Below are 26,425 nucleotides of genomic sequence, written 5' to 3'. Positions count from 1 at the left end.
TGTTACACACACACAAGATTGCATTGCATTTTTGGCTTGTAGTTGAAGCCTTAATTCAAACATCCTTTGCCTTTAAGTACGTTTAAACAGGCTGCAAGTGAAAATTTGTCAGTTGATTTCTAGCATTTCACCAATTTTTCAATCAGCAAAGCTAGGAAACACATTCGGTCTTGTCAATACTCGAGAATAGTAGTACCTAAAACGCGGAAGCGAAAGGTTTTCCGCGGATTTCGAACTTTGGAAGGGAAGGTAGGCTCTTGGCCCTGCTGCTTGAGCATCTGGCAACGCGTCTTACACACTTTACAGCGTGGAACTCTGACGGTTGTGTCGCTGATTTGGAGTGGCCGCGGCGCAATGGCGGATTTAAATGCGGCGAGTAGGTTTGAAAAGTCGTTAGGATTGTTGACGACACGTTTTGTTAATCTGTTGCAAGAAGCTCGTGATGGAGTGTTAGATTTGAAAGTGGTAGGTACTGGCAGTTAATTTTAACGCCTATTGGGTAATAGTAACAGTCATTTTTGCTTAGGCTGCAGATACGTTGGCCGTCAGGCAGAAACGAAGAATTTACGATATCACAAATGTATTAGAAGGAATTGGTCTGATTGAAAAGAAGAGTAAAAACAGCATACAGTGGAGGTTTGTTTTTGCCAAATTTATATTTTAGGCAGACATTTTTCTAACAGTTTTGTATTTATAGAGGGGCAGGTCCCGGATGCAACACTCAAGAGATTGGAGAAAAACTTGCCCAATTGAGGAATGAAGTAGCGTCATTGGATGCCTTAGAGAAACATTTAGATCAGCACAAACAGGTAATTGAATTAATTCCCAGATAGGCAGCTTCTTCTATTCTAACTTATGTCTACTTTTTGATTAATATATGTCTACTTAATGATGCCTTACAGTGGATACAGCAAAGCTTTCGGAATACAAGTGAAGATAATGTCAATAGTCGATTAGCATACATCACTCACGATGATCTCTGCTCAAGTTTTGAAGGTGATACCTTGCTTGCCATCAGAGCCCCTCCACATACTCACCTAGAAGTCCCCATTCCAGAAGATGATCAGGTGAGAGTGTGTACACAAATATTTGAGCATGTTAGAACAGTCACCTAATATTTATTCTTTTACAGAAACGCCAGTATCAGATCCATCTAAAATCTCAAACTGTTCCAATTCACGTCTTATTGGTGAATAAGGATAGTGAAGGCACTAGTCCAATTGCTGTACCTGTCCCACCTCCAAAACGTTTCTTAACGGTATTTGTCGTCGTTGACATATTATTATTTTTATCACAGTGCTTATTGTTTGTTAAATTTCCAGGAGACACGGCGTTCTCCAAGAAAATCTCAGTCTCAGGATCAACAAGAACCTTCTCTTAAGCCTATGCAGTCAACTGGCGCTGATGGAGAAGACACAGAAATGGAAGAGCTTGTGTCTGATTCGTTCCTTAGATTGAGTCCTCCTCCCAGTGAGAGGGACTACTATTTTCATCTTGATGAAAACGAGGGTCTTACCGATCTATTCGACATGCCTATCTCGTCTTTCTGATCCTGCATGCTGTTAAGCTGACCTTAAAGCTACGTCTGTCGTGCGAGTGATGATTATTACCTGTTGTCCTTCCCTTAGCTATTATGGCACTGGTGTGGTCGGCAGAAACAGATAAAACCCGCCGTTTGACACAGCGAAAGTTCAAATTCAACCCACTGTTGAAAGTTAATTCATCGACTTGTTAAATGAAGTATCCCGTCGATTATCTTCCGATCATCACCATCAAGTGATGTATTGTGCTGTATGTTAGCAAAAATCCTCATCAAAATGAATACAAATGAATAGAACCCCGTCAGTTTTAAAAATCATCATTCTCCTTTCCTGGCTATATCACAACAAAATCGCGTTCAATACTAGATTAATCTATCTGGAGAATTTTCAAAGTAATATAACGTAGCCAGGTAGGATGTAGCCCGATAGCAGAGTCGATAGATTGAAATCGCGCTGTTATTGCTGTTTATTCAGTTCTATTATAGCAGACGAAACATTTGTTTGTGTTTGCTTTGCCTTGCTTACGTCATTCGTACTATCGTGGTACTATCGGCTGTCACAATTAATTACCTCGTTAACGTTACCTGTTCTTTTAACCATTCCAGCAAGTTTACTAGTTCAAATCTTGTTTATTACAAAAGAAAACTTTTCCGTTTACTCACCCTTTTGTAGATGATGAGAAAGCGAGCAGAATTACCATCGGAAAATGAGCGTTCATCTTTAATTGAAAATGATGAAAGTACCTATCAAATCAAAGAAGAGATGAAGGAAGCACCACAGATTTGGAGTTGGAAGGGTGAAGGGAGAAATATTGCTCTACTTTTCTTTTTGTACCTGCTGCAAGGAATACCATTAGGATTGACTGCCAGTATTCCATTGATGCTTCAGAATCGTCATGTTAGCTACAAGGAGCAAGCAGAATTTAGCCTTGTATTTTGGCCATTTAGTTTGAAACTTTTATGGGCTCCGATAGTGGACTCTTTATACTCCTCAAGAATGGGAAGAAGAAAAACTTGGGTAGATATTCCATCTAGCTGCTAAAATAAGTGCCCATATATAACCATGTTCCTTTTTCTCGATCAGCTTGTTCCTGTGCAGTATCTGCTTGGAATTGCTATGCTGTTTCTTTCAACAAAAGTGGACCAGTACTTGGATTCAGAAGGATCACCAAACATTAAAATGCTCACCATAGGATTCTTTTCTCTAAACTTTTTAGCTGCAACACAAGACATTGCTGTAGATGGATGGGCATTGACAATGCTGCACAGGTACATAGACTAAAATTTGCCTTTTTAAAAATTATCTGAATTTATCATTTGATCTTATATGTATTTTCTTTTATACTACAGAAAAAATGTTGGATATGCCTCCACTTGCAATTCAGTTGGGCAAACTGCTGGTTATTTTTTAGGCTATGTTGTCTTTGTGGCCTTTGAATCTGCAGATTTCTGCAACAAATATCTGAGGAGTCAACCGGAACCTTTTGGGCTTTTGACATTGTCCGGTACGTATATATACTTCGTGAAAATCACGCGTTTAATGTTTGAGTTCTGACGAATTTGTGGTCATCCATCTAGGATTCCTTTATTTCTGGGGAATCGTTTTCTTCATCACCACAACATTCGTGTGGTTGTTAAAGCGAGAAAAAGCACCAGATTGCACCAATGAAGAATCCACAGGCGAAGATGCTGAGCATAATTTAAGCATAGTTGAGAGTTACAAACTCTTATTGAAAATCTTTAAACTTCCTGCTATTCAATGGACTGTGGTAGTTCTCTTAACATGCAAGGTATTTTTCTTCCAAAAAAGGTGAATTTATTTTACGCTATTTATTCTTTGTGTTGATCTTTAGATTGGATTTTCAGCATCCGACGCGGTTACTGGTCTCAAGCTAGTTGAAATGGTAAAGACATTATTTACCTATCATTGTTTTGTGTGGTATCGCAAGTATTTTTCTTGTTTAGGGGGTTCCTAAAGCGCAATTAGCTCTGCTAGCCGTTCCTTTGGTTCCCCTTCAAATCGTCCTGCCGCTATTCATTAGCCGATACACTGCCGGCCCTCGACCTATGCAAGTTTTTATTAACGCAATTCCTTATAGGTAATAGCTATTTGTTACAATTAAAAAGGCATTTTGTTTATATTGATAGATCTAACCATCTTAATTAACAGGTTAATGTTTGGATTTATATATGCTGGTCTTGTGTGGATTACTCCACAATTCCAAAGTAGCGACGGCCAATTCCCTTTTTATTACTACTTGATGGTCGTGATCATTTATGCTATCCATCAGGTACTATCGACAGTTAAATGGATGCCATCATTACCATTATTGTTTGGAATGTATTTTTAATATTTATCTTAGGTCGCAGTATACAGCATGTTTGTTGCCGTGATGGCTTTCTTTGCCAAAGTAAGTAACTATAATGCGTTTTCCCATTATGAGTCATTTAATCAAAATCATCCTAATTCGCCAGGTTAGTGATCCCCAAGTTGGAGGTACTTACATGACTTTGCTAAACACAGGTATGAATCAGAAAAAAACATGTTCTCATTCTTAAAAGTTAAAATACAATCCAACCTTTATGTAGTGTGCAACCTTGGTGGAAATTGGCCCTCTACCTTAGCTCTCTGGTCAGTTGATGCGTTGACATGGAAAAGCTGCCACTCAAAAGACTCCATTATCCATGAGACTAACAAGTGTCGCAATGCCGCTGAAACATTGGTAAGTTGTCATTTTTCGTGATTAATATGTGCCAGCAAATTAAAAAATAATTTTCTATATATTTCAAACTCAGGAATGCACCGATGGAGGAGGACAGTGCATAGTCGACTTGGATGGTTTTTATGTCGAATCCTTGATATGTATAGTAATCGGATTTTTATGGCTCCGCTGGGGCCGTAGGGTCATCCATCAACTGCAGTCGAAAGACGAAAGTGCATGGAAAGTTCGCAACAATTGATAGGCAAATGTTTAATTAGCCCCTATTGGGATACTTTTTGTTAACGGGAATATCATGGAAAAATTTATTTAAAGCATGCGTACATTACCAGGAGTGTTAAGATACATGTTTTACTTTAATTGTGGTGTTTGATTTTCTTCCCATTTTTGAAGTTCGATCGTTAGATTAACCTTCGACTACTATCTCGTTCTTGCGCTTATCTAAGTTCAGTTATATCAGTGCCACGAATACGTGGGCCACCTTACTCCCAACTGGTGGCGTTCATAGCGGAATTTAGGGTGAACTTGGAACTATCTCAGGTAACTTATGCATTCTGTGGCTGACACCACGATTGCGTCTACCTCTCCTGATACTTTCATACGCAAGTAAGTTTTTCTTTTGTGGGAAGAAATATGACAAACCCAAGAGTTGCAGTGGTAAGTTCAAACGCATTAAGGTAACGCAATTTGTCATCCATTGATTTCTTATTGAAATAGATTTCTGGGGCGAATCAAGGCATTGGATTTGCAGTTGTCAAAGAACTTTGCAAATCATTTGATGGGTCTGTTTACCTGACTTCTCGAGATGAGCATCGCGGTCGGACCGCTGTGGAAGAACTCGAGAAGTTGGGCTTGCAACCCAAGTACCACCAATTAGATATCGATGATGAAGCCAGTGTTTTGAGGCTAAGGGACTACCTGCAGGCAACATACGGAGGTTTGGATGTCTTGGTAAACAATGCTGGCATGCTGATTGTCTCCAAAGACGAAGATTCGCGAGAATTGTTCGCCGAGAGCGCACGCTCCGTTTTGCAAACCAATTTCTTCAATACGTACCGCACGTGCGACATCCTTTTCCCGATTTTGAGACCTCACGCAAGAGTTGTTAATTTATCTAGTAGCATGGGCCACCTTATGCAGATCGAGGGTCAAAATGAGCCGGCGATTACGCTAAGAGCTAGACTTTCATCTACTGACCTTTCGTACAAGGAACTCATCCACATCATGAATCATTTTCTCGAGTAATTTTTATAAACAATTATTATTATTAATTTTTGAATAACCCCCTTTTATTTTGTTTTCCTTCTGACAGATCCGTACAAAGAGGAGATCATCCGGAGTATGGATGGCCGAAGAAAAACTGGGTTTCCTACGTAGCATCTAAAATCGCTGTCAGTGCCATGACGCGGATACAGCAGCGTGATTTTGATGCCGATCCGCGCCCAGATATTATCGCTAACCACGTTCATCCAGGCTATGTCAAAACAAAAATGGCATCATTTAAAGGAGTGTTGACAATTGAGGAAGGTAAATTACCAATTGAAAACATTGCCTGACTGTCAAGTTTCAACTGAATACTTGATTAACGATATTTTTGTATGTGCTAGGTGCTGCTGCTGCTTCCTGGCTTGCAATGCTACCTCCTAATAACGTAATGAATCCAAAAGGTTCTTACGTATGGCATGACAAACAAATTGTTGATTGGGTCAATGGACCAACTCCATCTTTATATTAAAGACAATTTGTTTTGTTTTTTAATTTTTCTTTATCGGAAAGACTTTTCCGGAACTGAAACATAAAATTGAATAAAATTGTACTAAATAGGAACATTTAAGTTTAGTCAAGAGGAAGCTTGCACAGAAAATGAGATAATCTTATCTGCAGAGAATTATAAATAAAACTGAAAAGTTAGACAAAGAAAACATCGTTGAGCAACGCAACTAATAAAACGATTGTGAGTGAAGAAACCAAGACACCATTGTTAAGGAAAAGGTGTGGTTTTGTCAACTTGCCATGGGGCAATTGTATACCTTCATCGCCGTGATGCGTGAAGTGTGATGGCCAGAAGGTCTTTATCTAAATCAAGTTCTTTCACGGACAAACTGCTTTGTCATTTCGAAATAATAATTAAAAAAAAAAAAATAGAGATTCAGGATGACAAAGCATTAATCAGTTAATCATGAAGTTTATTAATCTACTTAGATTTTTGTTATCGTACGATATTGAAACAATAGTAAGCAATAGAGAGGCTTTGTTTTAATTTGTAGCGAAAAAGATTTATAACTTGATCGTTATAACAGCATAATAGTGTTACAGTATATAGGCTAATAATAATGATTTTAATACGCCCCCCTGTGAAATTATGTTGACTCATCATTGTACTATTATTATTGTACTATAATGATTTATTTTTAAATTAAAATGGTTATAGGTAGTAGTGAGTGAGTTTTTAAAATTCTTTTTCATCAGATGCATCCTGGTTAGATGTCAAAAACAAGTTTTAAATGCGCTGATCACCACCAAGCTCTTAAAACTAGTTTACGGCAGATACATATAATCCCAATAAAAAAGGGAGATGGGAAGAACGCAATTTTAGGGAAAAGGGTATTTTTTTCCGATGTCCTCTAGCTCATTTTTGAAGGTCTTGTGGGTTGTCGTAATCTGGTGCAATTTAAAATACACCAGTTTACGCTTTACAGGAAGGACGGACCCAAAGTTGTGCCAGGTATAAAAGGAAGCGAACCGAGCTGCTTTTGACATCAACTCTTCGGTAATCGAATAAGAAGCACATCAAGACTCGAATTCATCATGAAGATCGTGGTAAGAATTGAATTTCTTCTCTTTTTAAAATCATTGTTTAAACCAACACTATACTACACTATACTTGAATTCTAATGTTGTCTGTACTTGCATCTGAATGTTCCTTCGCTCTCTATCCGATAGATTGTGTTAGCGTGTTTGATGGCACTTGCCGCTGCTGTTGACCAAAGTGAAACGGTCGTCGAAGACGCCGCCGATCTCGACGTCGCCGAACACCGCAGGCACGGATACGGTGGATACGGACACGGAGGATATCGTCGCGGCGGGTATGGCGGCGGTTGGGGTGGATATCATAGAGGAGGATGGGGCCGCAAGCGTCGGTCTGCTGCTGCTGAAGAAGACGCTGCTCTTTTGACTGATCTGGAAACGGCCGAGCATCGTCGCAGTGGATGGGGTCATCGTGGAGGCTACTACGGAGGCGGGGGACATCGTGGGGGCTACGGTGGATATGGTGGATATGGTTATTACGGTTAAGGTTTGATCGTCTCCAATGTTATACGCTTTTCTTATTGTTATCCCCATTTTCTTTACCCCCTGTTATACGTATGGGCTGGTACATTTACTTCAATACGCTTTCTTCTGAAAATTCCAGTGTCTCGATTCAATAAATAATTGGTTGAATATTAAATTATGTTTTTTTTCTTATGTAACTGATAATCAAATTCATTTTGTTTTTTGAAACATTAGATTATACAAAAAAAACAAAAAAAACATTTAACAATGATTGTTTATCATGAAGGCATAATCTCGTTTTTAGGCAAGTAAAATATTGAGAAGAGCAGCGTAAAATGAACCCCGTTCTACGCTAAGCTAATAAAAGTAGAGCGGATGACGTAAATGGGGAAATGGTTCATCCCACTTGACGATTTTTGAAACTGTTAACGACGTGTTATTGATTGAGTTACTTTCTTAAATTTTTCGATGGGGCATATGTTCCATCGATGAAACTTCCGTCACTTTCCAGAGATGTCGTCTGTATCAAGACTTTTTCTCCTCGAGTCTTTGCAGGTCTATTGTATGTCAAGCCGATCATTAGTTGAGGGTTTTTTCCCTCAATTATTTTTTACTATTTTTTTTGTTTAAGTTTTGATGCGCGTGGCCGGTAGAAGAGTCACTAAACTTTTGTGAGATAATACCAGCAGCAGGGGAAAAAGTATTAGGAAAGAGGCTTTTGTGTGTGTATGTGTGTGTGTCTGTCATTCGTCTACTTTGTGCTCCAAGACTTTTCCGGACTTTTCGTGATCATTTCATAAAAGTAAAAAGAAATTTTTTAAAATAACTTTTATTTATTTATTTTTTTTCTCCGGCGTCTTTCATCAATTGATATAGTCGTCCCTCTAATTATGTACCTCCATCTTTTTGCGTTTCTGTTGTACACGGATGAGCGTTTTCCGGCTAACAACTGAATTTCGGCTTCTGGACAGTTGATATATGAGAAAATGGAATGTAACGCAAACGCCCAATTTAAAGAAATTGATAAACGAATGGAAGCGCCGCTGCCATTAAAATCCGTTTGACGTAAACGACATTTCGATCCGTCATTGCACGGGATTCAAGACATTGGAGTTGCTGTCAAATCGATCGCAGCACTCGTGGTGGTTTGAGATATTGAGCTTGAACGTCAACATCCCAACGTCTGACGTCGGTATGACGAGCCGATAACAGTTAAATACATTAAATAGGTAGGCCTATACATGTGAGAAATAGTCGATGATTTTGAAATATATTATCCATGTACACTATTATCCACAGCTTTTTGTGAACGTATTTGGGGCTCAATATTCGTTTCGTTGTTCTTTTCTGTGAAAATCACTTTTTTGCCGCTGGCCTATGGGTTTATTCCTATAACGATGGGGGGGGGGGTTCATGTTATTTAGAAAATATTAGATTTTTCCCTTTTTTTTATATAATAAAAGAAGAAGAAAAAAGTAAAAATCAAGAAATTCAGATATGTGAGGAAAAGGTGCAGTGAACCACACTTAAAAAGTTGTTGCCAGGGGTGCATCGTTCAACTTTTGATTCGCCCGCCGTTTCGTCTAAAAAATACAAAATAAAATAAAAAAGTACATAGATGTTTGCATGGTAAAAGAAGAACGAAATAGGTTGGTTAGGTTTGATGGCGTTTAATTGGATAAGTCTCGATTTTAGCCGCCGCCCAAGTTTTTTTTTCCCCCCGCATCTGCACCGGCAACCAGCAGTCCAGCAGGTTTTAATAAAACGGCGAATAAGAAACTATGCGAACTCTATAAAGGCAAAAATAAAACGTAAAAAAATATATTATGTAATGCGCTCCTCTTGTTCAGCACAATATACTCGGCGATAGTATAGGCTCAGCTTGTGCTGTTGACTCTGCTCGCCCGCTGCTGGATCGATTGCTGCGCCGTCAAAGTGAAGTTTAGACATTCCTTATTTTGTACGTTAGATATATCCGAGCGCTCTTTTCCGTCAGCACGCCAAGGCTTCTGTGCTGCACTGGGGGTATATTGGTCGAGCAGTTTATGTATACGGCCCTCTCTCTCTCTCTTTCCTACCAGTCTATTGTATTTCGCAAAGAAAACAGCTTATAAGAGCATGCTAAAGAGTCTATATAGCTATATAGCTTTAGAGCGGACTGTATATGCAGAGCAGTGTTGTGTGGACATTGGACTGCATACGGAGCCCACTGATGTATAATAGGTAATGGATAAGTTCACGTAAAATGAACATACATTAGCTGTCGGCTCTCCGCCGGCCATCGGGGGCTCTCCAGCAGTTTTTGGCACGCTACATTTTCCTTATCGCACAATACAAATGGCTGGCGTATAGTCACACAGTGACCACTTGAACCCGCCACCAATGAATGGGCAACCATTCATCTTCTGCCAGTCATCTCCCGTATAGTAGTACTCGAGGTTCTTTCATATTCTCTAATTTTCCAAGAATAAAAACGAAGGTTAAACTATATTTTGTTGTGCAGTTTCCGATCCATCAGCTTAATTTCTCCGCGTTGCTTGACAAGTCACAGCAGCAGTTGGAATCGAGTCGATATACACGGACGTGGGTGGTCCTTCGTGTAGTACAATGGCTTCAAGCTTCAACGACGGAATGTGTATCTCGCACACTAACGAGAATTTCATGCGTGTGATCGACTCTCGCGCGTCTAGTTCGGAGTAATCGCCCAATTTCTTTCACCGTTTCTATTGCTAACTCAATTAACGGCATCCTGTTTTTAATAGTTTAGATATCCAATCCTTTGTTTTTAAATTATATAGAAGCTAGTAAGTATATATCGATTTAACAATCACTCGGTTGTTGTTTTTTGGGTGGGCTGTGTGTGTTTTGTTTTGGAACCCGGCGGTATAGAAATGAGAAATGAACCAGATATTTTATTTCAAACAAAACAGAATACAACAAAATGACGCTGGCAAAATCAAAAGTTTTATCGTTTTTTTATTGGTTCAATATGACCACACGCCAGCAGACCCATGGATTTACGACGGGACAAGGACGGCATAGCGTCGCAGACAGAACCGTTAAAGTAGTACACAATGAGGGAAAAGATATGGCAATAAAACAGGATCTTTATTTTCTTTTTCTTCTTTTTTTCTCGTTTAATTTATTTTCTGTTTTGTTATATACGACGAGGACTATAGAATTTTTATCGCCTTTTTGTATGTACATAAAATAGGTAGTACGATATATAGAGTGGAATAACTGAGGGGAACTCATATAAGAACGCAAAAGCAATTGAGATGGATGAAACGATTCTTTTCAATAGAGTATCGCATGGCCAATCACCAAGAGAAGGATCCAAATGCTGCAGTGCCGGACTGCCACTCCCGTCAGCTCTTGAACGGCCGCCTGTTGTTCACCTGATCGTCAAACACGGCAGGAAAAAATAGGAATTGAATTTCAATTGGTACGAAATGTTTCTTTTGAAACCGTATCACATTTTTTTATTAAAGGTCTATAAATAAGAATTTGAATGTTGACTTTTCTTATTATTTCTCACCTTGTATGACGTGAACGGAAACGACGGCCTCGGATCGGTTGTCTACTGAACAGGTGTAGATTCCCGAATCGCGTGAACTCGCCCGGGCCATGAGGAGCCAGCTGACGGCGTCCCGACCTTTTCGTTCCGTCTTGACGCTGCGTCAAGTTGCGTCGATTCATCAAAATTCACGGGGAGAAAAAGTCGGGAAATTGAATCAACATCGCACGGAGCAGCAGAGGAATATATCTAATATTACAAATAAAAGCGCAAGTCTATATGGCAATGATTATGTATACCTGACACCGCCTCTCAGTGTATCGTGATTGAGAATAGCCTCGCCGAATTTCCAGTGAAGTGAGAAATTGTCCCTGTCGGCCTGACGGACCTGACAGACCAGCCGCACCAGAGCTCCGCTTTTGAAAACGGCTTCCCGCACGGACACGTTTCTTTCGTCGACAATCGCCACGGCCGGACCTGCAGATAGTACACGGAAAACATATTAGCCGCCAGCTATACATAATAACACCACCCCCAAGCAAAAGAAAAAAGGGGGTCCGCGCCATTTTTATGACAACACACAATATCAAAGAAATATGATGGATGAAATGCACTCTACCGGATCAGCATTTCAACATCTTTCTATAGGATGAGCCGGGGCTGTCAACCCATTTTCACGTATTATAGCTGCAAAATATCCTTTAGAATTTATTGACGCCGCTGGCTTCTTTACACACACATCCGCAAGGTATAATTTAATCAATATCAGCACGACGCCATTTAAGTTGCGAAGGCTATACACACTCCACCCGACTATGTGTAATAATAATAAGCTTCCATTTTTTTTCTTTGACTTTTTTCGAGACATTCGGATGGCGATGTCAAACACAGACGGAAATGTGTTCGTGTAATCGAAATAAAATGAAAAAAGAGGAAACTTTCCATTTTGTCGTTGGATATATTTTTTTGAAGGGGGCCAGGATTTCAGCAAAGGTTAAACTTGGATGGCGCAGAGTTCAACTGACGAGATATATGTAGGTCAGGAGCATTGAGAGAGGCGGAGGTTGATTTGAATTTTGTCCCGCCAGAGAGAGAGAGAGAGAAGGAAAAAAGAAATTCATATTCAAACCCGAGTACAAATACGCAGTATATGGTATGCCATAGCGCATTGCCGATCTCTTTTGGGACTCTGGTGAGGGACTCGGCACTCCACTACGAGCTTTACATCTCTATATGTATAGCTGCTGCTGCTGGGGGGGCTTAGAGCAATCAGCCTGTCTACGATCCTTAAATCCCGATAGCTCTCGCTGGCATCTCCAATGCTCTTTCAATAGACCCGCAGTTCGAATACGTAACAAGAGGGGCTAATCCTATTACTTTCGGCTCTTCGCTGACCTCCCCCCCAAGGTCGAGCTGAGTAATAACAAGCGAAATCCATAAATAATCGCGCTGCCCCCTCACTGGCGCGCTATACTTATAAAATAATATCATGTTGAATAATGAGAATATAAGCAAAGTAGTATACATCTTACCAGCATCTCTGTCTGTCTACTCTTTGATTGTAAACGAAATTAGAAAATAAGAAGAAAAAAAAATTACGTAATAATTCGATAGTTGAATCATTCGATAAATCACGTCTGTACGTACGTTCAAATATGAAAGCTTCTTTGAAGTCTCAGTAGCTGCTGAGCTATTAAAATTTTCGTTTTCATTTTTTAGCCGGGCGATGCTGCCGCCTTTTATTTCGAATGAAGCCGCCTCGTTATTAGTTTTTCATGTTGTTTGAGTATTCATAAGATCGTCTGCACTCAATTCCGGCATTTCCAGGGAAACCGCCGGGTTTTGGGAAGAGGGGGTGGCTCTCACTCTAGTAGAGCATACAGCTGTGTATCTGCGCCGTACACATGTATTATGTGAGATGGGTGGTAGGAAGGAGGATTTAAGGGCTCTCTGGTTTTGTGGCGAAGCTCTTCCGCCTTCCAGCCAAGAGCCAACCGTGTTAGATCCAGCCCTTTGTGATCTATCCCATATATAGACGGGGCTCTTATATACACTCGCCTTTCCTCCGCAGGGATACTCTACCACTACATAATATCTTCAGCAGCCAAGCAATCCAAGTAGACACACGGGCTCTTCAACCCTGGGTATAGTCGAACGACAAACTTATTTATGTTTTTAAAAAAACATAAAAAGAGGCGAAAGGACGAGACTTGCAGTCGAAACGTAAGAGGATGACGGGGGGAAGAAGAATGGCGAATTTGACTCGCACCATACAATAACACTCACGCAACGTTCGCACATGTCTGCCATCCACCGCGGCGAGTTGTATACATAGTGAACGAGGAAAAAGTAAATATGACATCCGCTGCCTATTATCAGAGAGTGTAAACAAAAGCCATGCGTCTCGGCTTATTTCTAGAGGGAGACGTCAGTTGTGTGGGTGTAGGCCTAGACGGGATTCACGGGGAGTGCCATTGGCGGTCCTTGACTACCACACAAGACGAAAAGTTGTGCTCCAAAGTTTTCGGGGCGAGAGGTGAGTCACAGCAGCAGCAGTCTGGAGTGTACGGCTGTTATATAGACGCCAAAGCCGTGCCCGAGTGGCGAAAAAAGGAAGAATTTTTCCTTTTTATTTTCCAGTGGCGGAACTTTGTCGTGACTCCGAGAAACTGCGGGTGGGCCCAGCAGCAGCATCAAGTTTCTTATATGACCGGAATTACGGTGGTGGAGAGAGCCACTTAGTCTCTATGTATGTATCTAAGGTAGAGACCCAGAAAACGGATGCCAAGATAAATAGAGCGAAGACAACTCTCTCAAACTGGGCACTGATGGCCCTGTGTGCTCTCTCTGCCCGCCAGCACTCACGCGGGAGCGAAAGACGTTTGCAACAATCGTGTGTATAGGAATCAATAATCGGGCCAGTTTGGATAGCCGCCCAACTGCTGCGACACTAAAAACAAACTTCATCTTTTAGGTTCAAATGATTTCCATTCACTCACCTCGGATGTGCAGATAGACGAAGAGACCGATGGGCGGATGCGTGTTGACCTAAGAGCGGGGCCGGAAGGATGTGTTGGTCAATTGAATAATCATTGCGTGCTATATAGTATTAGCTTCAGAAAAAAAAAAGAGAAAAAAAAGAAGAAATCAAATATGCAATATAGATCTACTTGACACTGGTAACAGCCGGTGTCCTGGAGCTCGACGGACGAGATCTGCAATGTCCAGTTGCCGGGGTAGCGCCACGCGATCGCCAACCGATTATCGTTGGAATATGTCCCGTTGCCCACCGTCAGCAATTGGACACTGTCTTCCGAGTACTTGACCCAAGAAACCTGCGAATTTCCGGTCGGCGGAATAAAAAAAGAAAATAAGAAAAATATAAGGATCCGGAATCAATTGGATTACCGTGAATTTTTCATATCTTCTATTCTATTGGACGCCTACATCGTTTTCCCAGGTGTGTTTAGTGTGTCTATTAGATGACGCGTTGCTAGGGTACACACAACACAACACAAAGACCCCCCGGTAGCAGCAGCATCAGCATCAGCCCATACTAGATGAGCAAATTTACGGCCCCCATCTATCCCGTCCATCTATAACTGCCTGCAGTCAAGGATGATCTAATGTTACGGCACCGGCGGCCATCAGAGTGTCTGCACATGTACAAGGTGCGAGTCCTTAACGATATCTCTTTTGTGTGAGTGCAACCACCCACACAGGCGCACACACGTACTATATATACGTCCATATAGAGCGCTATATAGACTCGATGGCAGACGCCCAGACAGTGTACACACACAATAGTCGTTCGGCAAAGAGGGGAGGGGGTAAAAAGAAATATAAGCTAACAAGAGAGAGACGATAATAAAATGTCAAAGAGAAAACACCATCGTGTAAATTCGCGGTTTAGACTCCCGACGACGACGAGGAGGAGAAAGAGGATACGCACTCGAGCACGTGCCGTCTGCTGGGATGAAAGGGAGGAGGGTTCAACGAGCGAGAATTCGGGATTACGTAATTGGCGTGTCGCACAAATCGACGCCGCAGGGCAGAAAGGAAACAAAACAAAAATAGAAAAGTTGCATCAGGAAACGAGTGGCCAAAACAACAAGACAAAAACACGGATGTCAAAATATGGACGAAATTCGTGAGTTTCTTCCTGCTTTTTCTTTTCTTTATCTAAAAGGAACTGAGAAACGAACAGTCAGCGGCGCCGAGTTATTGCCCGCGAGACGGGAGGAGGAGGACAAGGGGGCGACGAGTTCGGCAATAAGTTTTGGAGTATTCCCTCATGTACTCATCACAACTGTTTCCAACTAAACGGATGACATGGCCCCCGTTGATGAGGCTCTTTGTCTACGATCTGGCGCTTCGATCCCTTTTCCCGGACATGGAAGCCCAAAGCGCGGGCGATTTGTCAGCGTGACACGAAAAGAAACCCAACAACTCCCAACTGTCATCAGACTCTCCCCTGAGCTCTTTTTCTTCCCCCTTTGAAAACTCTAGAAATAGTAGTAGAAATAAGAGTCGCCATCAGTCCGTCGGTTGATCAATAAATTGGCGAATGATTAACTTGCCGTTTTGTTGCCAAGTTGTCGCACTGGGCAGGGCAGGTGAGCCACACCCCCGTGCGGAATCGTCATCCGGACGGTGACGTGATGATTGGGCGACTGGATTCCGTACGGCGGTCTCATCTCGGTCCGCATAGGTTCCAGCTCGGGTAGATATTGATGGCGGCGATGGTGATGCTGGTGGTGCTGCTGATGCTGATGCTGCTGGCCGTTATTCACCCGCACGCTCGTCCACTCGGCATCCAGATTGAGGACGTCCTTCTGCCAACATTTGCCCTCGGCCGAATGCTGTTGGCTTTCTCTCCCGGCAACTGTCGTATAATTACAAGAAATTTTGAATAAAACATTGGCCAGTTTAGAATTTCAGATTTTCCACCGAAGCGAATTCTTATTCCATTTCCGTCAAGAAATAGAGATCCAGATTGGTTCGATTGATTGTTTATGCATAGTTCTATTTATTAAGTCGTTTCTCGATCAAAGTCTCTTAACTTTGGCTTCCGCCCGGAAATTCAACATTCACAAAAAAAAACAGACAAGAGACATGGGCTCTTTAAAAATTCGTTTCTCCCAACTTTTGTCTCCGTTCTATCCAACTGACGCCGGTCTATAGTTTCATCATCAGCTATCCACGTATTCCCAGGTGGATGTAAGCCCTTACATTATATAGATGTAGCCAGTGTGTAGTGGACCCTGTGCGCGCCAGGGCCCACAAAGTAGCAAGTTCGACGTCGCCCCAACCACTAGTAAATGGATTTCATTCCATTGAATTCCCTGTAAATAGCAATAGATAGATGTAGGATGACATGGATGTATTCCGTTTTAGAGCTGGCCAAAACTTTGTCGACCGTCACACCCTGTGACTCTACGCACTTTCCGCCCGCGTCGTTGTGATCAATTTTCACTCAAGAAATTTCCCCGAGCTCTCCCAGTCTCTCACCTGCAAGAGCTTGGATCAAACTTTTGACAGTTTGGTTTACTTGTGTTGTTCGCTCCATCGCCTACATATACGTGCACTACTACCTTTGGCCTTTCCCGCCTTCTTCTTTCGGTGTTGTGTTATTAGTTATTATTATTGTACGGATCTCGGGATCAATCCATTCATCACCGTGTTTCCTTTGAAGAAGACGATTTGATCTTTCGCTCCTCTGATGCGACGGTCGGGATTTTAATCAAGACATTGTTTCCTCTTTGCATTTCTAGGTTTAGATGTGGTTGTGCGTATGTATAGAGAGAATCGCTGGCGGCGCCCAACAGTTTTTTAATCCCTGACACGTGCCCTGATTGTTCTTGTTTAATTTTTCATTCTCGGTTTCTCTTTCGTCTCGGTTTGTATCTAGACATTACCGCGTGTCTAAAAGATTCCCGTCGCTCACAGAGAAAAAGAAAAAGAAGACCCAGCTCGGTGCTTATTGCGTATTGCGGCAGCAGCAGAGTTTCGTCATCTCTTGGGAGATGGTTTATGTGCTACTACATAGAGAGCTAGATCACTTGGAAGAGACGCCAGCGCTGCTGCTGGCCGCCTCCGACATTAGCAACGCTTCGAATGTGCCGGTAATTAGATAACTAAGTAAGGCTCCAACATCGAGAGAGACCCGCCCCGTCAGTAAGTATCTTTTCGTTTACACTCGCTGGAGGGGTGAGTGAGCTTCACATATTCGTCCCGTGTATACGTAGATCCCATTTATCAATAGCCCAATACCCACGATTTCGTCAAAAATGAGATATGCTCTTATTGACTATGGATGTCTAGACGGTTCAAACGTGGCTTCAAGTGTCGTTGGTCAGGAAAAGATACACACACAAAAAAACAAACAAGGTTCAACTGGGTACTGGGTCTTGGTCTCACCTCACGTCACATAATTTGGCAAAAGTCTTTCACTTGTGTGCAAAGGTTCCATGAAGTGGTGGGCAAAAGTTCTTTCATTTTCCGTCTGGACTCTCAGTACGCAGTTGGAAATTGAGTTTAAAAAATTAATAAAACTGAATTCAATCATTTGGTTTTCTGAAAAATGTAATGAAATGAAATAAAAGTTCTAAAACAAGAAAATAAACTAGATATTTAGTTTAATATTCAGCTTTATTTTTTTAAACTCAAATTCCTAGTCTCAAACTCTCAATGTTTTGAAAAAACCTGGTTCTTCAGAAACCAGCTTTTCACACGTCAAAATAACTCACACTCGGGTTTTAAAAATTAATAAGACAAACATACTTGCAAAAATAGTAGAATGTCCATTGTAAAGTGCACAAACTTTTATCTTATAAGTTTTATCGACGATTTTTAGTATGTTATAACAGGAATCACACTTTTAAAAATAAAATAAACAAGAGACGTTTCAAGTTTCAATTATTTGATCATGTGTTTTTACTAAATTGTGGTCTGCAATTTTGGATGGCCAGGTTTTGCAATTGCCAGATTACGAAAATGAGTCGAAAATTGACAACAACTTTTTGATTTGGAATTTGTCAAAAACAATTAAAATATTCAATAAAAGATCGGGTAAAAAAGTTAGAAAAAACTAAACCCAACAACCTGGTTTAATGGAAAAACAGTGTGGAAGCTCTGTCGAAAATTTTAAATTTATGGAAGGGGTCGATTTTTTGCAGTCGAGAAATCGATTTTTTTTTGAGGAGGGGGGGTTACCGAGGAATTAAATTAAAAAATGTATTAAATTAAATTAATTGAATCAGAAATGGTATTAAGAAGATTTCAACTAGAACTTATTCCCTCAACTTATTCCCTTATCGTTTTTGATCGGTTTGGATTTTAAGGAGGGGGAATTTTATTTTGTATAATTTCTTTTTTCTATCGATATCGTATTACCGATTATCGGCATGCTGATTAGAATAAAATTGGACAACTTTCGTCTGGTTTCGTTAAGTAATTTCAAGAAAGCGCGAGAAAGTCAAAGACAAAGATCAAGATTTATATTGTTATAGATATATTCGGTTTTGTTAACCGTCATACTTCATGCTGTTTAGCGGTAAATAAAACTAAGAATGTAGATAGAATTATTCTGGGAGCCATAGAAGAGTTAAACCTGTTCCAAACTTATGAAATGTTTGTTCCTGACTAGAATTAAAACTACGTGATTGCCCTGTCGATGCATGGTAGTTTCTTTGTCGTATGTAACCTTTTTCTTTTTTTGCAGATTTGAGGCTTGAGCCAGACATCATAACCACACAATATGCAAGTTTATATTGTGCAGGTGTTAACCTGCCATCATCAGCAACAATCTCAGGATCATTGCTTCGGTAATGATTTCCTTTACTTTTATTGAACTGTGACTGCTGTGACCTACTATAGATATTTTAATGCTGCATTACCTGCATCAATGCAGCATATTACACATAAACCTTTAATTCTCCCATTTATTAAAAATTAGGGTTTACCCATAGTCCTGTTTTCAACTTTTCCTGACTTGTTTGTTTCTGTGAAATTTTTCGTAACCTATTTTTCTTTTTTCATTTAGATACACAGCATCCCATTGCATTGGAGAAACTACCGATGTCAATCGAGTTACGGATCTCTCTTTTTCCCCTTTCTTTCAATGTCCTCTTCGTGTACGCCCCATGTGAATGTGGGTGTATTCACGAGGACACCCTTTTTCTGTCCCACCCTTTATCCCGTCTGGTGGAATTGAACTCTTCAGCGGATGGATGGAGCAACTGTGGATGCCTGGCTGTAATTCCCAGGCATAACGGTAGGACAAAATTGATCTCTATTCTTCTTTTTTGGCAATTTTGGGTGGCTTTGCTTATAAATCGTTACGTAGTCACGGAGTACGTTCATTTCTGAGCTAGTTGGTTGATTACAACTGTTTTCTCTCTCCGTTTTTGTTTTTTCTTTGAAAGGTTTAATCTCATTTGTCGAACGACTGCAGATCAGGCTTCTTTTATTTTGTACAACTTTTTCTGTGGGTAGAAAACCACCACATTCGAAAATATTTGAACTTTAAACACTTAAAGCATTGACAATTATTTGACCAAGAGGGCCCTGCCGCCACACCGACACCTCCTCGTTTGGCCATCAAATCATACAAGTCTACTTTTTAAAGAATCGTTTCCGATTACTTTGGTTATTTATGACTTTCCAATGCCCATATGAAGATCAAAACTGCGGTTAATGGATATAAAGCCACTTAAGCCCCTCCCCTGACTTCCGGTAGTTTAGACTGTCGCGCGGTGCACCGTAAATCTGGTTATTGCGGGGAAAAGGATTGAAAGTTGCCTCGCTCTGCTGCTCTCTTGACCCGGAAACACTCGATTCGAACAATATATAATACATTTGTATCCAAGAGTAGGAGGCAACCAGCATTATTAAAGCCGTTTATTATCCGCTCAGACATCCGCAGTCACCATTGGTCACCATACGTCAACTTCTCCTCTATAGGATATCTCATAATATACCGGCATCAAGTAAAAACATATACACTAGCTCCCCAGTTTATGTTAAGAGTGTTTTATTATGTAACACATCCGGAGAGATGTGTGTGTGTGTGTGTGGGTGCGAAAATAAAAGAAATGAATATAAGAGAAAAGCCCCTTTTTTCTTGGCTAGTGGTGTGCTTTATGTAATTCCGTCTGGCGCTCCAAGCTTTATCGATCGGCTAAAGAACCGAACCCAGGAGCTCTTCGTTTCGGTCCCTACGCCTGGAACAACACAGCTCTAAAATGATATAAGAGCTCCGGGAGATGGGAAAGAGAGAATCCTGTGACTGTGGCTCCTGAGTGTATGTTTCTTCTTCCACTCAACTGGGATCCTTCATTCTTTTCTTTTTTTTTTTCCCTGGCCGACTTTTTCTCCACGTGCGCCGCTTCATTATTTTCTTTACCGGCAACTCTAACAAACAGCTTCCGTTTCACGCCATTTTTTTTTTACCTATAGCACAGCCGAGAGCCGACACCAAGATCCCGATATTTCGGGATGATTGGTGTCTAACGGCCCGTAATAGACACACGTAATGACGTCAGCGTCTCATTGAACGCGTTTGATCGATTAGCGCCCAGGGAGAGAGAGAGCTATAGACATTATATTCAAGCGTGATTGTCGGCGATGTTTCAAACGAGTTTGTGATGTAATCAAGGATCCAGAAAAAGAAGAATAGACCACAAAAAGGGGGGGAAGGAAGAAATAAAAACGTGAGAGTCAGCCAAAACAAAAGAAGAAGAAGAAGAGAATCTATAACAGGAAATATCTAAAAGAATGCGATTTTCCCTGACGGTTGGATGGCGCATCGATTGCTGAGCAGACGCGTTGATTGCGATTCGCCTTGATCATTTTTTGGGTCTTTGGGTTGGTGGGCGGAGCGACGATCTTTTATTTTTTATTTCCCCACTGATTCGATTTGAAATCGCGTATACGGTTTTGATCGCGCTAAACTACTTGGCTCGTCCCCCTTTTCTTCGGTCGAAATAAAACAAAATGTGTGGCCCGTTATTGAATCGATCCTTTGATTGTGTTGGATGCGGGACCTTCCTCCCCTCTCCATTCTACGATCATTTCGATGTCGCCCGCTCTTTCTATAAGATTCCATTCTTCTTTTCTTTTCTTTTTATTATTTTGTCGTCTGCCGCTCTTTCTAAGCGACTGCTGTTGTGGAGTGTATCGCCCGATCGAAAAAAATAAAAAACTCGGCCTGGAAATAAAACGATCAAAAAAAGGAGCGAGACTGCTTATAGAGAGCGAGAGAAAACGTAATAAAAGGAAAGCTATAGGGCATGTGCGTGTCACGTCGCAAAAAGTCGGGCGGACACGGTCATCCATTTCGAAAACTCTCTCGCACCCCCCACCACCACCACCACCACCACCACACGAAAAAAGTCTTCTCCTATATTGTTCTCCTGCTGCTCTTATATATCTTTTATTCCTTTCCCCCGCTCAACCATTTTCGGAGAGTAACCCGAAATGAGATGGCTCTGTCCCAACATTTTCTGACGTCATCTATACACAGAGCTAAAAGTATAATAAAGTGGGGAGCTAGCGGAGGAGGAGGACATATTTATATTTATTTTTTGGGATGGAAGAGAATAGAGACTTGATTTTCTCACGTCTGAGCTGCTGTCCAGGCGCGTCGTTGAAAGACATTTGGATTGCGAACTTCTTCTTCGTCGTCACGGTAGATTCTTCCACATAATATCAAATATCGTTGCTCTTCTCTCTCTTTCTCTCCCGGCTGAAATGTCCATCTCCCGATGGGAGCAGACGGGAGCGGCAGCTGGGGGACATCAATGACTTTGAATGCGTCTGTTTTTTTTGTTTTGTTTCTTTTGAAATTGTTTCACAAGTCACGCGCGCGTTTCGTACAGAGCTTGATCGACACTGGACATTTGTTTTTGAAAGGCTCCCTGACCGGCCAGTTTCGACGTGTATTATTTACATTCTACCCTTTTGATCTCTTTTAGATTTTCTTTCGCCATTTTCAATCAACTGTGAATATAAGGCGTCGGCGTCTAGCGGGAGGTTCTTATAAATGCGCTGACAAAAGAAATCGGGGACTAGACGGAGAGTACGTCGTCTGATATCGTGGCGGAGAATTTCGTGCGTTGAAATTTCAACTATTTGAAGAAAAGGAAATAAGAATTGATTGAGTTTCTTTGTCTGTCTGGGGCAAAAAACTCGTCGTGACGGATGAGCGCGTCTTCATTTTCCTGTGTGCGTCCCCCCTACCCCCCAGTACCCACCCCCCCATTATTCCACTTTGTTGCTTTTAGCTCAGTACCGCGAGCGGGAGTCGGGCGATTCGTTACTGTCCCGCGATTTATTGTCGTGCGCTTGGCCGGGCAACAACAACAACTTTTGGAATCAAAAGTTTCTTTCTTTTTCTCCTTTTCTGGCAACCGAAAGGGACAGCAGAATCGTAACACGGGCTGCGTTATTATGCGTGTACGGTTCAATATTTTCCATTGCAAATGGCAATCGTGTCATTGAGTGCTATACCTGCCGAGTCCCGTGTTTCAAACGGAAACAACACGACCGATGTGTAATAGGGTCCTGATATATATATTCCGTCGCTCAATCGCAACATTGTTTCGTTTTCGTCACTGCGTGTCATGTTGTTGTTGTTGTTGTTGTTGCTGTCGTCTCAGTCCCATCGATTGAAAATGGAAACGCGCACTAAAGGAATGAGCCACGACGAAGCCGTGTGGGTGAAACGAGGTCAACATTTATATTTTCCGATCCGTTTAGATATATTTACTCTCGTCTATCTTTAGTATATCCATGGGGGCAAATGAACCTCGCGAAGATGATCGGTGCTGCAATCTAAAGATGGGCCATCAGCCCAGCGACGACATTTTTACGTACGCAATTTCCTCGCTTCGTTGATTGAATAGAGAATTGTAACTTGCCGAGTGAAAGTCTTGTAACTTTTATTCCCCGACAAATCAGACACAGTTTGATATATAGCTCGCCCTTGTGTATAGATATATGTCAATCATGTTGGTATATATAATCGCTCGCTCCTCGTCCCGCGGTCCTTCAGCTTTTGATCGTTTCCTTTTACCCAGCGATATTATATAGTATGAAAAAGCCAATGCACTTTTGCTTCTTGATCCATCTTTCGCGGGTATATATCTCCGGTGACATCCGACAAAAATCCATCAGACATCATGTCTATATAGAGAGTAGAGAGAGTGTCGAGGAAAAAAGGAAAAAAAATTTGTTACTGGAGATTGATTTCTGTTTTCGAGAGCAGCAGCAGGGGGGATATAGACTTTCTATTATTGGCAATCCCATCCAATTCCTTAATGTACGCCCTATACTGTATAACGGACCCAACATCGGACATGTTTCCGAGTCGCAATCAAAAAAGGAATCAAATCGAAATCAATCTTTGGAGAGGAGACGGTCGTGTGGAAAGCTCAAACTCAAATCTCTGGCTGCTGCTGCTGCTGGAAAATGTCGAGCACCTGTGGACGGATGTAGAGCAGCAGCTAGAGGTATATTATTATTCTTGTCCAGCCAGGCGTGTATACATGCATGCTGGGCAAAGACGGAAGATGATGCTCTCTCGTCTAAATAATGAATCGCACACGCTCCGTTTTAGATAAAAGAGAAATTGGATTTTGGCGAACGTGCTGTTTTCGGTTGCAGAAGAGAAAGAGCGACGAACAAAAAAAAACGAAAGCCGTTAGATTATTACAAACGCCGGATTAATAATGTGATCCTCTTTGAAAATGATTTCAAAGCCAAGACGTCGAGAAAAAAGCCCTACAGGCGGTTTCCAATTACCTCGACTTTCGGCGATCGATCGCGTTTTCGTCCGAATCGTTTTGACAGTTTTGAATTAACGATTAAAGGAAGCGAACAAAGTCATAACGATTTGTGATGGATAAAATCTATATAAGGGGGGTGATTAAAATCTGAACGAAAAAGAAAAAAGAAAGAAAGTAGCGGGAATTTCAAAAATGGAAAAGTTTGTAGAATCTTAATTGGACAGTTGTATCTAAGCCCTGCGTCGCTTGCAGCGTTATATTACTTAAGCAAGACGTAATGCATTTTAAAAAGGAGAAGAGAGAAAAGAAGAGAAGAAGAAGAAGAAGACTCGGGCACCCAAAGTTAATTGAAATATTTGCGGCTCGGGCTTACCGTCTTTAATACTGTCCGTTTCGTAGGCCAGGGCGCCGTCCGGCTTGGCCTGATGGACGAATAGGCAGCAGAAGACAACCAGCAGCTGACAATAGACGAGTCCGGCAGCGAATGACTGTAATATATTTCGCAGAATGGCCATCGCTGTCTGGTGTGGAACGTTAAAGGTATAATATATAAAGATTGGGAGTCTGCCCAATAACCTTTCCTTCGGCCTTTTTGGTTTTTCACGACGAATTTCTAGACACATCAAACAAGTAAAAAAAGAAACGAAACGATATCAAATAAAAAGAAATATGCCCACGACGATAGATATTTATTTTTAGTGTCGTCTCTTGCAGCAATTCCCCACACGGTCAAGAAGAAGAGGAAAGAGTAAATAGCCAACAAAGTCGACATGGAAAAGCCATAAAGCACCGTGCGCTGGCCAGCAGCAGCAGCATAGCGGGCGTCACGATTCCTTTCCACTCGATATAACGTGGGACGATGTTGGCGCGGATGGGATCACATCCAAAAAGCATTCTCATTTCCTTCCTGTCGTGTCTACTTTGTATGTAGCAGTTCAAGTGTAAAATGACTTACCGTCTGCAGAGACGACGACCGTCGTTGACACACACACACAAGTTTCGCGATGGTCACTTTGGGTCTAATCAGATTATAGGCTTTTACGCACAATAACACGCCGTGTCCTTTCGGATTAGATACAGACACACACACAACTGTGCAAGGGATAGATAAGGGGCCTAATCAGACGCACAATGTAGGCGATTGTCCGGCATTTCCCGATTTCGCCCGATCGGCGAATTGGGCTGACGAACGAGCAGGCCAAGCCACTCGTCCATTTTCTCTCGCCGATAACCAAATAATAAAAAAAAAAATTCAACTTGAGTTTGTACCAGCCAAACAGCAGATGTGGGATAGCCTTCTATTCCGATTTAAAAGTCACTGCGAGCACTTTGGCAAAAAGAGTAGGAGGAGATGGGATCTATATAACCGTTCGTCACGAGCGTCGGTAACATACTGAAGAGAGATCCGGACGTTTCTGCGCCGAGATGGGCGACACACATCACCCACCACCACACCCACCCACCCCCTCTCTTGTACATCTATACTTTTGGTCACCCCGTGTAGAGGCATTTTACCCATTAGACACATAGGAAGTGTTTCTTTTCCTTCTTCTAATTTTTTCCTTTTTTCTCTTCCGCTCCCAACGAGTAAAAAGGCGCAGGTCTCGTGAATTTTTAGGGTCCCCCCCCCCCCATTAAAAAAGCGGTCGATTGCGCCGTGTGCCGTAAAGTGTTATTTCACCTTCTCTATATCCGTCAATTTCAGACTGATTTATTTTGATTACTTATTTCTCGAGCTCTCCTTCCCTCTTCGCCTCTAAAGGAAATAACAGTTATTCGGGTAGACATACTATATAATATATATCTAATACATATAAATACGCTAAAGCTGCTATAGATGTAATATAGTTCAGCACGTTTCGTTTGGGTGTGATATTGATCGCAGTGGGAAACATCCAGCCGTCCAACTCTTTTTCCCTTTTCATTCAGTCTCATCACACACGATAGTCACCATTCGATGGCGATCCTGTTGATGGTGTATAATAATAGCGAGACTTAAAGTTAATCGAGCGCCTTCTGCCGGTGCAGATGGCATCTGCAATGCTGCGACACTGTGCGTCGCCGGGGGTTAAAAAGAAAAGAAAAGACCTCCGTTGATTTGATGGGTATTCACGAAAATGTCACGATAGGAGAACGACTCTGTCGTGACCGTCTGGCCGAACGTCAATTCACCAACAAAAGGAGAAAAAAAACCCACAAAACTTGGTCACGATACAAAACGCAGAGTTCCGCACTTGCCGGGGGCGCTCCGACACGCATAAAGAAATGCAATTCGTGAGTTAGCAGCACACACACAAGAGCCCAAGCTATAGCTAGTAAATCTACTATGCAATGTTATTATTATTATAGATATTTTATACATGTGATGTATAATATTCCATCCTTCACCTCTTTTTTTTACAAAGGGGCCTTACTGTATACTAAGCCTGGCAATCCATTATCCTGAAATTTGAATTTTCTATGTAGAGCTTATAGCCACATCGCCTGGCCACTTGTGCGTGACTTGATTGCTACACCGCTTTACTTTTGAAAGTGTAGATTCAGATTTTTTTTTTTTTTTTTTTTGGGGGGGGGGGGGGAGAGAAAA

The 26,425-nt window shown here is 41.6% G+C and overlaps 4 protein-coding genes and 1 long non-coding RNA gene across 6 annotated transcripts; 4 read left to right on the top strand and 1 right to left on the bottom strand.

The window, feature by feature from the left end:
- Positions 1-3: 3 nt before the first annotated feature.
- LOC124314210 (transcription factor E2F4-like) lies at positions 4-1,845 on the top strand. Of its 2 annotated transcripts, none has more exons than XM_046779348.1 (6): positions 4-465; positions 527-636; positions 698-809; positions 903-1,073; positions 1,133-1,258; positions 1,323-1,845. In XM_046779348.1, the coding sequence occupies exons 1-6, from the start codon at positions 355-357 to the stop codon at positions 1,548-1,550; spliced, it is 858 nt and encodes a 285-aa protein (XP_046635304.1). In that variant the 5' UTR covers positions 4-354; the 3' UTR covers positions 1,551-1,845. The 2 variants fall into 2 exon arrangements, with proteins under 2 accessions (XP_046635304.1, XP_046635305.1); XM_046779349.1 differs by having other exon boundaries at positions 9-465; positions 903-1,067.
- Positions 1,846-2,034: 189 nt separating this feature from the next.
- On the top strand, positions 2,035-7,708 carry LOC124314083 (acetyl-coenzyme A transporter 1-like). The gene is made up of 17 exons (XM_046779107.1): positions 2,035-2,108; positions 2,214-2,558; positions 2,625-2,809; positions 2,891-3,045; positions 3,119-3,330; positions 3,394-3,444; positions 3,506-3,639; positions 3,711-3,831; positions 3,904-3,951; positions 4,016-4,064; positions 4,130-4,263; positions 4,337-4,917; positions 4,978-5,501; positions 5,573-5,787; positions 5,868-6,328; positions 6,960-7,080; positions 7,204-7,708. The coding sequence occupies exons 2-12, from the start codon at positions 2,214-2,216 to the stop codon at positions 4,499-4,501; spliced, it is 1,599 nt and encodes a 532-aa protein (XP_046635063.1). The 5' UTR covers positions 2,035-2,108; the 3' UTR covers positions 4,502-4,917; positions 4,978-5,501; positions 5,573-5,787; positions 5,868-6,328; positions 6,960-7,080; positions 7,204-7,708.
- LOC124314537 (carbonyl reductase [NADPH] 3-like) lies at positions 4,894-7,554 on the top strand. Its single transcript, XM_046779732.1, has 5 exons — positions 4,894-4,917; positions 4,978-5,501; positions 5,573-5,787; positions 5,868-5,935; positions 7,204-7,554. Exons 1-5 carry the CDS (start codon positions 4,894-4,896, stop codon positions 7,552-7,554), a joined length of 1,182 nt encoding a protein of 393 aa, XP_046635688.1.
- A 2,722-nt stretch (positions 7,709-10,430) lies between the features above and the next one.
- LOC124314171 (zwei Ig domain protein zig-8-like) lies at positions 10,431-25,217 on the bottom strand. Its single transcript, XM_046779273.1, has 8 exons — positions 24,794-25,217; positions 24,212-24,451; positions 15,631-15,935; positions 14,221-14,385; positions 14,050-14,098; positions 11,350-11,527; positions 11,072-11,208; positions 10,431-10,931 (listed from the first exon to the last, which is right to left on the bottom strand). The coding sequence occupies exons 2-8, from the start codon at positions 24,351-24,353 to the stop codon at positions 10,831-10,833; spliced, it is 1,077 nt and encodes a 358-aa protein (XP_046635229.1). The 5' UTR covers positions 24,354-24,451; positions 24,794-25,217; the 3' UTR covers positions 10,431-10,830.
- Positions 18,482-19,399, top strand: LOC124314367. Its single transcript, XR_006911195.1, has 3 exons — positions 18,482-18,605; positions 18,774-18,876; positions 19,095-19,399. It is a non-coding gene; the product is annotated as an uncharacterized LOC124314367 (long non-coding RNA).
- Positions 25,218-26,425: the final 1,208 nt, after the last annotated feature.

This window comes from Daphnia pulicaria, chromosome 10 (assembly GCF_021234035.1).
Source record: "Daphnia pulicaria isolate SC F1-1A chromosome 10, SC_F0-13Bv2, whole genome shotgun sequence".
Classification (NCBI taxonomy): domain Eukaryota; kingdom Metazoa; phylum Arthropoda; class Branchiopoda; order Diplostraca; family Daphniidae; genus Daphnia; species Daphnia pulicaria.
Note: the sequence above shows the minus strand (reverse complement) of the source record. Positions and strands in the feature narration are given on the sequence as shown.

Bases quoted from the DNA above. Each gene is read 5' to 3' on its own strand.
- LOC124314210 (XM_046779348.1), top strand. From the start codon at position 355: ATGGCGGATTTAAATGCGGCGAGTAGGTTTGAAAAGTCGTTAGGATTG. The intron at 810-902 runs GTAATTGAATTA...GATGCCTTACAG, and splicing joins ATTTAGATCAGCACAAACAG to TGGATACAGCAAAGCTTTCG. The intron at 1,259-1,322 runs GTATTTGTCGTC...TTAAATTTCCAG, and splicing joins CTCCAAAACGTTTCTTAACG to GAGACACGGCGTTCTCCAAG.
- LOC124314083 (XM_046779107.1), top strand. From the start codon at position 2,214: ATGATGAGAAAGCGAGCAGAATTACCATCGGAAAATGAGCGTTCATCT. The intron at 2,559-2,624 runs GTAGATATTCCA...TTTCTCGATCAG, and splicing joins TGGGAAGAAGAAAAACTTGG to CTTGTTCCTGTGCAGTATCT. The intron at 2,810-2,890 runs GTACATAGACTA...TTTATACTACAG, and splicing joins GCATTGACAATGCTGCACAG to AAAAAATGTTGGATATGCCT.
- LOC124314537 (XM_046779732.1), top strand. From the start codon at position 4,894: ATGACAAACCCAAGAGTTGCAGTG. The intron at 4,918-4,977 runs GTAAGTTCAAAC...TTATTGAAATAG, and splicing joins CAAACCCAAGAGTTGCAGTG to ATTTCTGGGGCGAATCAAGG. The intron at 5,936-7,203 runs GTATGGCATGAC...TCTATCCGATAG, and splicing joins TGAATCCAAAAGGTTCTTAC to ATTGTGTTAGCGTGTTTGAT.
- LOC124314171 (XM_046779273.1), bottom strand. From the start codon at position 24,353: ATGGCCATTCTGCGAAATATATTACAGTCATTCGCTGCCGGACTCGTC. The intron at 14,099-14,220 runs GTAGATCTATAT...CCCCGCTCTTAG, and splicing joins CCGGCTGTTACCAGTGTCAA to GTCAACACGCATCCGCCCAT. The intron at 11,209-11,349 runs GTATACATAATC...AACTTGACGCAG, and splicing joins ACACTGAGAGGCGGTGTCAG to CGTCAAGACGGAACGAAAAG.